The sequence below is a fragment of the Gobius niger genome (genome assembly GCF_951799975.1).
Source record: "Gobius niger genome assembly, chromosome: 4".
Lineage (NCBI taxonomy): Eukaryota > Metazoa > Chordata > Actinopteri > Gobiiformes > Gobiidae > Gobius > Gobius niger.
This window is the reverse complement of record NC_136855.1, coordinates 18,756,019-18,767,153: the sequence shown is the minus strand read 5'-3', so window position 1 is coordinate 18,767,153 and position 11,135 is coordinate 18,756,019. Positions and strand designations below refer to the sequence as shown.

At 40.8% G+C, this 11,135-nt stretch overlaps 1 protein-coding gene across 1 annotated transcript; it reads left to right on the top strand.

Annotated features, from left to right (window-relative positions):
* Nucleotides 1–1,767: 1,767 nt before the first annotated feature.
* On the top strand, nucleotides 1,768–10,425 carry slc17a6b (solute carrier family 17 member 6b). The gene is made up of 12 exons (XM_079554972.1): nucleotides 1,768–2,321; nucleotides 3,552–3,807; nucleotides 4,383–4,501; nucleotides 5,456–5,570; nucleotides 6,042–6,129; nucleotides 6,232–6,318; nucleotides 6,611–6,753; nucleotides 6,958–7,107; nucleotides 7,184–7,316; nucleotides 7,639–7,749; nucleotides 8,927–9,054; nucleotides 9,244–10,425. The coding sequence occupies exons 1-12, from the start codon at nucleotides 2,248–2,250 to the stop codon at nucleotides 9,586–9,588; spliced, it is 1,749 nt and encodes a 582-aa protein (XP_079411098.1). The 5' UTR covers nucleotides 1,768–2,247; the 3' UTR covers nucleotides 9,589–10,425.
* Nucleotides 10,426–11,135: the final 710 nt, after the last annotated feature.

The following is an 11,135-nucleotide window of genomic DNA, read 5'->3' as shown; positions in this document are numbered from 1 at the left end:
CTGGGAGAAAATGCAATTTGAAATTAACTGTGCCAAGTCAAAGGGGTTGGAAGGCACACAGGTGTTTCCTCATTTCAACCCAGCACTGACAGCTCCTCTTGTTTTGTTGTGGTCGTTGGAGCGTTGCATTGTAGTTGTTCTCGCATTGACATCAGCCAGTCTATCAGTGTGAAGGCACCTGTCAGCTATCACGAGGAAGCCCTCATTGTACAAGCGCTAACAGGTTGTTGTTGTTGCTGCTGTTCTTTTAGCTTTTTATTCTGGAGGTGAGGGCTGATTTAATACTGTTTTATGGTTGTTTGTTTTTTTGCTGGCGAGAAGCAAATGTCTGGACATCACCAAACAAGAATAAAAGTAGCTTGACTTTCATTCATATCTCAGGTTATACGACCTGTTAATATAAAGGGCCTTTGCATGTTTTCCAACAAACCAATGCCTTAAATAGCTATTTGTTTACCTATTTGTATCATTTTGTATTGACAAGTTTGAAATATGCATTTATAAAAGTTCTATCAAGATTTGTTGCAGGTGCTACATCACATTGCAATCTTGTGTGTAGAGCATGAAGAAAATGCTATTTGTGTCTGTCCTTTCAAATGTAATTCTTACAGCTGCCAATTGTGAAGTACATGTGGATAATCTGAATAAATTTATGTTTAAAGCTTGCATTTTTTAATTTACTTAACCATTACACAATTCTGCCAAACATATGTGAACATGAATACGTCACCTGGCAAGCTATCAAACTTATACAAACTATAAACCAGAAGAAGACAATTGCATTGTTTGTTTGTTTTTAAAAGCAGCAAATTCTAAGAATTCTATTAATGAGCAGCCAGAGTTGATCAGATAAAGTCTGTTCACACAGAGACTGATGCTAACACTAGCTGGTATGTAGATAGTAGGCAACATACAGAGGATAAACTGCGTTTTTTCAAAAATAATTGTAGAACAATAGCAGCCTGACTAGATAAAAGGAACAGTCAATTTAAGAGGTATTTACAGAGATAAAACCAGTCCTATTGCCAAAATGCTATTCTTTTTCTGGCCACCAGATGGTGTACAGCACCCACAAATAAAAGGGAACTGTAAAGTCTTCAGGATTATTATATTTCTTTTGCCATGCGTTATAAAACATGTAGCTATTTCATTGAGTGAGTGAGTGAGTGAGTGAGTGATTGGTTGATTGATTGATTATTTACATTATTTATTATAATTAGCCTAACGGAGGAACAGTAATATTGAAAACTAGGATTATTGCTAGGAATATAAAGCGAAAAAGTGACATCCTAAACACTCTAGAACCAACAGCACGAGGCAGCTCGTGTGAGGATGCGGTTGCCAAGGGGATGGAGACTGGGAGACGCGTGAATTATTGATGGATTCCTGTGTTGGGGAAAGGAGCTGGATGTTGAAGGAGGAATCCACTCCCGTTCATTTGGTTTCCATAGCACCGCCCTCATGAGAACTGCATCTTTTTTATAGGCTATCTGTCTATAATCACTGCACAATTGCTTATATTGTATAGCCTATCGGCTGCTTACACAAATACAAGCTCAGGCAACTAAAAGAAAAGTCCCAAATACATCTGCAATTCCTTTAGATGAACTTTATCCTGAAATGTATTTTTGCCCTTTTTGAACAGGTTTCTAAATGCCATATTATCATGACTCATGTTCAAATCGTTTATATGAGCTTTTTTGAGAGGACATGGCCCGCATTGTCGCGCATATCGGTCCAGATGTGGCACGCGGAGCTGACCTCGGTGCTGAACACGACGTCAGATGAAACTGCGCGCGCCACGGGAGACACGAGCCCGCCTCACTCCCTCTTTGATTTATTCACGCTTCTCCAAACACCACCGTCTGCTCTGTAAACTTGGCCTTTTCTTGTCTTTACATCGTTATATTTTTTCTCTCATTTCATTGACCACAGACAGTGCCTTTACCATCGCAACATTACATTTCACGGCTTTTGGTTTTGATGCGCTGTGATGCTACTGTATACGCGACGCACGAGATGGGCTGCTGCTGCTGGACGGAGGCACACACCTCGTTAGATTCGCGCTGAACCGAAGGCTTTTTGTTTTGTTTGTTTTTACCTTGCGAATCTCACAGTCTGTTCTTCTTGTCAGATGTGCGTTATAATTTTAAAATAGGGTCGTTATTTTAACCGACCGTTCTGAGTCGGAACATGACCAACAGGCTTTAGATATTTCAGACGAGGCCTGATACACAGCGATAGGACATGGAGTCCGTGAAGAACCGAGCCGCCGCGGGGGTGAAGGAGTTTGCGGGGAAGACCCTGGGCCATGTGTACAGGTAAGAACACGGGGTTCTCGTGGTCTCCTCACCTGACCTCTGTGCGCTACAGCGCAGGAACAATGCATCATTGTGGCTAATTATTCATGAAATGTCAAAAGCGATTCCAAAAGATGCAAAATGCATTACGAGCCAAATACATTTTGCAACGTAATGCATTTCGTTGCATTCTGATTAAAGTGAATTGTGCAATCGCGCATTGGCCTTGATGTCCACGTGTGAGTGTCTGTGCACGTGCAGTTCGTTTGTGTGTAGTGCGTGTGCGCAACTTTGGCACGGTTCTGTTCAGATGACAGTGCCCATAGTTAAACAGCGCTGATCACAGTCCACGTCCAGAAGCGGGCCTCGTAGGTCGACTCAAGCAGGCCTCAAGAGATGTTTGCTTTTCACTTACAATAGCCTTCTTATTCAAGTTAAACCATAGGCTATTTGACACCTCTTACGCAAAGTAATAGCCCCTCTGTTTTCAGGCTACAGCCTATTTAAGAATAACGGTACCATGTGGAAAACATGGAGCGTGTAAACCTTTTTTATTTAATTTACTTTTAGGGCGTTACCGCTTTGCATTGCAACATTTTATACTTGCTATTAAAAAAAAATATTTTTTGCTCCATCATCTGATGTTGCCTAAATCCATTCTTGGTGAAATAGCTTATTAGTAGCCTCCGCTACCAATGTGGCAATATTTCGTGTAATATTTACGCTGGCATCCATTTGGAGACATTTGATATTTGCATTTTGCACACACGTATCTATTTCACTATCGTGTGCAGCAGCAGACAGACAGAGTGACTTTCCTAAAATGGGGAATACTTTGAGGAAAGCCCTGAGAGCGTCTGGAGCCGAGACCTGCTCGGTCCGTGAATGTTAATGAGAGAGAGGGGCTGCTGCAATGCGGTAGAACAACATGGCATATTCCTGTTTGCACTTGCAGGCAGTGTTTTTTGTGCAGAAAAATAACGTGTTTGTGGTTATGACAAAATCTGTTTATGGATTTTGCTTGTGCGCAAGGAGCCTCTTAGTGGCGTTGAGAACCGTTAGACTTTTATTTCGTTAATTCACCCATGAAGCTAAAACATTATTTGGGATTTAGCTCTGTGAATAGAGGAAGCTCTCTCTGGGCCTCTAGTGTATATATATATTTTTTTTTTTTTGGACAACAAAAAAATAAATCTATGGATAGGTGATCACAGTCACTGGAAATGCACAGTACTTTGCCTCCCTCCACAGGGCGATGGAGAAGAAGCAGAAGACAGGAGACGTAATAGAGCTAACAGAAGATGGTCGGCCTAAAGAGGCCGCAGAGAAGAAGCCTCCCATATTTGACTGCACCTGCTTCGGTCTGCCGCGACGCTATATCATCGCCATGATGAGCGGGCTGGGCTTCTGCATCTCCTTCGGTATCCGGTGTAACTTGGGCGTGGCCATAGTGAGCATGGTTAACAACAGCACCATCCATCAAAACGGAAAGATCATCGTCATAGAGGTGTGGCCCGTCTCTGAGCTACTGACGCACACAGCACGTACAGCACGCTTCAACTCTACAGTTTTACCTGAATTTCACAAGCTCACCGGCTCAAATCCACACAGCGTTCAGATTAATCAAGGCCCCCTCATATTAAAACAGGTTGGCCAACAATAAGTCCCCTATTAATTATTTATTTGCATTGATCAATCTAAACAGAAGATCGACCTGCTGGGATCAAATCAAGAACCAACGAGGCCAGGCCAAACAATTACATTTATTTAAAAACAAACAAACAATTTTGGGCCTGTGTGTAAAACATCCATTTTAATTAAATTCTTGACATCACATTGTGTTCGTTGTTGGGGAAATCGGGCAAATTGGCTTGGTTAAAAGGCTTTAAGTATGAACAGGGCTCAGGGGGCTCAGGGCTCAGGGCTCCTTTACGCACACAACGCCGCGTAAAATTCGATAGCCTACGTGACTGGCCTCTTTGATTAAAAAAGGACAAGACTGTAGACTACAGGTGCCAACGTAGAATAAAGATGCCACAGAATAATAATTTTAAAAATCCATGACTGGTTTTGCGTCAACAGAAAGCCAAGTTCAGCTGGGATCCGGAGACAGTGGGCTTGATCCACGGCTCGTTCTTCTGGGGATACATCGTGACGCAGATCCCCGGAGGATATATATGCTCTCGGCTGGCAGCGAACAGGTAGTCTGTGTTTCACGGTTTGAGCATTAAAACACATAGCTTACATTTTAGATATCAAACAACAACCAAGAATGTTGAGTGAAACGTGATTTGAACTAAACAGGATATATTTGAATGGAGGAAGGCCAAGTTCATCTACAGAGAGGCACCAGGCTGGAGACAGTCAGGGCGGGGGCCGCAGACACGCTGTTCCTCGGGGTCTCGGGCTTTGTGCCACCTGTTAATGAGCTCCCGAGGGAGTAGGCTTTAATCTGTCCCGCTCCTAGGGCATGGACACCAGACCCTGTATTCTCGCCAAGGCCATTTATTCACACAAATGTTCAAGCGTGTCCTTCCTGACAGGTCACAATAATATCTAGGCATCAGTCAGAGCAGAGCGAGGTTTTTGCCGAGTCTTACTGACGAAAGTTGTTTAAGCACTTTGGCTAATGGCATCCAGAAGCAGGTAGGCTATAGCTCCTCTCTGCGTGCTGTGTAATAAGTGTTCAAGCCAAAACTCACCACGACCAGTGGGTTAAATTATGGCCTGCTGCTGCCCATATGAGAATCACAACAGGATTTCAGCAGTCCCCGGGATAATGGGATCATGGTCCCCGCTCTCCCTGCGTTCACGGCAAATAGGCCTAATGAAATTAGCTCCAAATGGCCGTAATTATCATATGATTTTGAAAAATGGCCGATTCCATTAAGTATTAATTAAGGCACCCGGTTGACGCAAAGGGTGTGCGTATTTGAGCGCATTTGGTCAGCGTCAATAGGCCTCGCTCAGTATAGGCCTAAAGAGCATACTGTACTGTCTGATTATAGTACTACTACACAATGTTGGGTGGTGTAAGTCACGCGAGGCCCATACAGTTGGGCACTAGAAATTTTACTGTGCAATGATAGGTGATAAAACAATTCTTTAATAGGCCTAGATATTTGTTTCTGACACAATTAACCTTTATTTTACAGGGTTTTTGGTGCAGCAATCATCTTAACGTCAACGCTCAACATGTTCATCCCCTCTGCAGCACGAGTCCATTACGGCTGTGTCATTTGTGTCCGAATATTACAGGGGCTGGTGGAGGTATGTGAATGCTGAACACGTTCACACATAAAAAACAAAACAAAAAAACAATGTGATCTTTCATAGCTACTGCCGCAAGCATATTGAAGTGAAATGTATATTTGTTTAGACTGAAATTGAAGACAACTGTAATCAATATGAGTATCATCACAAAAGGACCATAGATCTGTTGGCAAACAAGAGATGCATTAAAATGACTAACGCGTGACAAATGAAATATTAAACCAATATATACATATTGCATTATTGATTAAAATAAAAAATGTATGTGGCATCATGCTGCTTATCTCAGAGCAGCTCAGGGACAGAGTTTGTTGCACTTATAAATATGTTAATTATGAGAATATTGAATAAGTCAGGCGTCTCACAGACATACTATAAACGTATTGTATTATGGCTTATCTATAGCACAAATCTATAACACAGTTGTTTAGTTTAATAAGTTTTTCTTCTTCTCTGTGATCACTTCAGGGAGTGAGCTACCCAGCATGCCATGGCATCTGGAGTAAATGGGCTCCCCCACTGGAAAGAAGCCGTCTCGCCACCATCTCTTTCTGTGGTAAATGTCGATCCTTTATTCATTCCTACAGTAAAACAATACAATACATACTGTGTTTTGCATCATCAGTTTCTAAGACTCTCAACCCTCTTTTTATTGAAGGTTCTTATGCTGGTGCTGTGATCGCCATGCCCTTGGCCGGGGTCCTGGTTCAGTATACAGGCTGGTCCTCAGTCTTCTATGTTTATGGTAAGAATGTGCATAATCTATGTATGTGTACTACACACTTGTGCTTTGTATTTTCTCTGCTGTGTTTTAAAGATTATGTTGTCCAGTGAAATCCAGTGAAAGGCAAATGGATTTATCCAGGGAGACCATATTGATTTCCTCAATTTGCTGTCAATAATTACCCAACCCGTCTTTCTCTCAGCACTGGATACAGTTAGCTTTCTTTTCTGGATTTAATTTGACATTCAGGAAGGCTCTCATGTATATGGAGTGTTTTCTGTTTGTGAGTAAAAATACATTTTCTTTTTCCTAGGATGCTTTGGCATCTTCTGGTATTGTTTCTGGATATTTGTGTCTTATGAAAGCCCTGCTGACCATCCGTCTATTAGTGATGAGGAACGCTGCTACATAGAGGAGAGCATTGGAGAAAGTGCTTCGCTGGGGGGGCCCACTGAGGTGAGGCCATGAATAGCCTCTGTAAAATGACTTTGTATGGTTCATTTGGACCAGTTTAAAAAAGGTAACAAAGCAGTCCAATGCATCACCAATTCATAAGCATTATAGTAAATGCTAATTTGCACCATAAATGTTTTGAAAAACTCTGGAAAAATTCGCAAGGCTCTTAAATTAACCACATGCGTGTACATTTTGTTGTTGCAGAAATTCAAGACCCCATGGAGAAAGTTCTTCACCTCTATGCCTGTCTATGCAATCATTGTGGCCAACTTCTGTAGGAGCTGGACATTTTACTTGCTGCTTATCAGCCAGCCCGCTTACTTTGAAGAAGTTTTTGGGTTTGAGATTAGCAAGGTAAACATTTAGTATAATCACATTAATATCACAGGGATCATGCAATTATGGGTACTCTAAATAACTTTTGTTTTAGGTTGGCGCACTTTCGGCTCTGCCCCATTTAGTGATGACCATCATAGTGCCCATTGGAGGCCAGCTGGCTGACCACCTGCGCAGCAAGAACATCCTGTCGACCACCACTGTCAGGAAAATGATGAACTGTGGAGGTGAGAGTCTGGACTCGATATCTAATAGATTTCCACACTTTTCATTTTGCCCTGCCGAGAGGTGTTAAAATCCATACTGTTTTTTTGGCACAGAAGCTGTTCAAAACACACTATACGCCAACAGCTTAAAAACACTATTTTAAAATCTGTTCAATAATGGTACTGTGATCATGAACAAACATTGATCTTGTATTTGACACTTTCGTAATTGAGTGCGTTCCACGAATCATCTCTAATTTAATTGGCACAGAGCAATGGCCAACGGCTGTGGGTCTTTTGTGCTGCACTGTTTCAGTGTGTGACCTTCTGTCTGTCTCGTCAGGCTTTGGCATGGAAGCCACGCTGCTGCTGGTGGTTGGATATTCGCACAGTAAAGGGGTGGCCATCTCTTTCCTGGTTCTTGCTGTGGGCTTCAGTGGATTTGCTATATCAGGTCAGTGAAAAAAAAAACACAAATTAAGGTAATTACTTAAAAAATGAAATAAATCAAAGCAGCCCTACCAATTTACATACTTATTTTAGTCTTTAGTCACAGAGAGATGTTCAACAAGAATCAATTATTTTCAATTATACCTATAATTACATGATTTTTATAGTTAAAACATGTATCTTGATCTTCATCACTTCAACAGTCCAATGGCTCATTTACATCGAGTACGTTACGTCCACGGCCCGTTTTACGTACGTTTGCCATAACAATTGGAAATAAACTAAATTAATCTGGTGATTTACAAATGTCCGTCAGGTATCCGTCCTGTCTACGGCTCTACGGCAAGAATATTCTATTTTTGATGGAGGCCGGAGCGTCATCAATAGCTTTTTCTACAGGGCAGTAGTTTGTTACATTTTTCTTGATCGTATATACCTGCACAACAGTAAGCCCAGAGGATTCCAGTCTGAGTTTTTGAGCTGATGATGGTGATCCAATGATCACTGACACATTTTGATCATACATAAAAACATTTTTAAAACTGTCCAGTTGACATTGTACATTGTCTTAAAAAATATTGTACTTGGACTGTTTTTGCGTTAATCCTTCTGCCAGTTTATGTAGCTGCCTGTTTTATCTGTATTTTATATTGTGTCTGGACTCTAGCTAAGTATGCTCATTGTGCACTGTGATTTATATGCACTGCCTGCCCAGGGACTACAGATGAAAATGAGCTTGTAGCTATCTCTGGTCTGTGCCACAAATTTGTTGTGCAATGTTCCTATCTAATACATAAATAAACAATTCAACAGGCAGATCGCAGGATCTGTAGTTGTTCCAAAGACACATACTGAGTGCCCCGCTATCAGGCATGGATCATGTCTGTGTTCCAAATCCTATTTCCTATTGTTCCTGAGCTTTTCTTGTGAAGTGTTTAATAATTCAGTGCTGGCTGTCTCATGGGACTTGCCAGCAGGCTGCTGAAGCCACAGCCAGTGAGGGCACTCCTCATTCAGCCTGTCAGAGAGGCAGAGTGGGGGAGGAGACTCGCCAGAATATGGAGACCATTTCTGTTGCTTTAATGTGTCTCTATATCCTTAAATAAATGAAAATGTCACATTGTTTTACGGATATTAAAAATAAATGTACAGTTTGTAATTATGAACATTCTTTTTGTTAGGTTTCAATGTAAATCACCTGGACATTGCTCCTCGCTATGCCAGTATCCTGATGGGCATATCCAATGGTGTGGGTACACTTTCAGGGATGGTATGTCCTATCATAGTCGGCGCCATGACAAAAAACAAGGTAAATGCTTACATGTTCAACGACATAAAAGATTAAACTTTACATTCAAAAGAATTAAAGTAAGAAGTATAATTAAATGTGTAAAAAGTAACCTATGTATGTAATGAGTAAAGAAAACTGTGAAGTGAATGACTCACCAGAAGCTGCTTGTTGTTTGCTTGTTAAACACTCTTGTTTCCTCTTCCTTAGACCCGAGAGGAATGGCAGTACGTATTCCTGATTGCTTCCCTGGTGCATTACGGAGGTGTGGTGTTCTATGGGATCTTTGCGTCAGGTGAGAAGCAGCCATGGGCCGACCCGGAGCAAACAAGTGAGGAGAAGTGTGGTTTTATCGATGAGGACGAGCTTGCAGAGGAGACCGGGGACATAACTCAGAACTATGGCGCCTTCGGGGGAGCACAGGCTAAGTCATATGGAGCCACCACACAGGTGAATGGAGGCTGGCAGGCCAACTGGGAGAAGACAGAGGAGTACGTCCAGGAAGGAGCCCAGGAAGGGGGCTACAGCTACAGCCAAGACCAAGGATACTCCTAGAAACTAACATGAAAGCACACATCATTAGCACAAGAGTAGACTTATTTTCATGAGTGTGTACCAACATAGTTGTATATCAACGAATGAAAGCTACAAACTACAATCCATTTTTGTGTTGTTTGCACAAACTCAAAAACACTAAAAATGAAGTTGATGTAAAATGGCTAAATCATATTGAGATATATACAATTACATAGCGGTATAACATATCTGATTGGCAGTCTGTAAATGTGTTAATCTGCATATTGATAATAGGTATGTTTATTTGGAGTGCAGTAGTGTAAATGTGAATATTTCCACATCATCAGCGTGGCTATGAAGCCTGAAGGTTACATAGAAACTGTTCATAAGAGCCAAACCTAAGACAGAGATGTGGTTCTTGTGACAGTGCATCATTCAAGCCAGCACATCTAATGTATAATAATGAATATGTCACTGCACAGCATTGTAAACAGAACTAGACGCTCTGTTGGTGTAGAGTGTACTGTACTACCGAATGCACTCGGAGTTGTGTCTTTAAATGCACAATATGGTCTTTTCTTATCACTAGCTTTAGTGTGTAAAACCTCAAACCTTTAACATGGACGGATGTTAAGGTTTGGTGAGTAGCATCTCACCTTGTTATGAGCTATGTTTAACTGTTGAGCACATGAGCAGTGCAGCACATCAAAAGCAAAGTCCCAAAAGTCCACTCCATCTTTGTAACACAGTACCTCTGAATCTATCATGAACACGTCACATGGGGTAGTGCTGCAGTTTGGCATTCTGTCCATGTACTATTGATCTAGCTGTAACAATGCATTGTTATAATATATATATATATATATATAAAGCAAATATAAAGATAGGCTGAAAGCACATATTATATCAATTATATAGATTTCTAGATGATTGTTAGTTACTCTTTATCACCTAAATAGGGGGCTGTGCAATTCAAATTTAATAATTAACCATTCAGTATCTGACTCTTATTATAAATACAGCAAAAGAGATTTTAAAAGATAGATTATAGATACCTCTTTATATCTTGCTTAGTAGCGAAAATGGTTGAAACAATCTCTGTAGAATGACTACAAAATTACACTTGGTAGTTTTGTTTTCAGTCAAAACAGAAAATAATAGTGAATAGAGATGTAGATGCTAATATAAAATAAAATAAAAAATATAATATATGATTCTATTATGCAAAATGCTTCAGAACATATTATGGGACACACTGCTCCAGATTTAAAACATTAATAAAAAGCAAAAGATGAACATTCCCCAAAAGTATTTGAATGTTTACATTTGTCTGTACTTGTGTCTATGTTCATGAACAGACCTCTATTCAGAGACACTAGAGCACAATGGGCAATCACAAAGACTGTGTGCAGTTTGTAGAGTTTGTTGAAATGTTAGCCGCGGATTTGTGAAGTCTGATCTTTACGAGTTGGAATAAGATTGTGCACTTAAGGTCTAAAGGGGGCCAAATGTCATTTTTCACTGTCCGTGGACTCTTTGATTTAGCACTTCACAATATAAATGTGTGTGTATTTATGCATGGAACA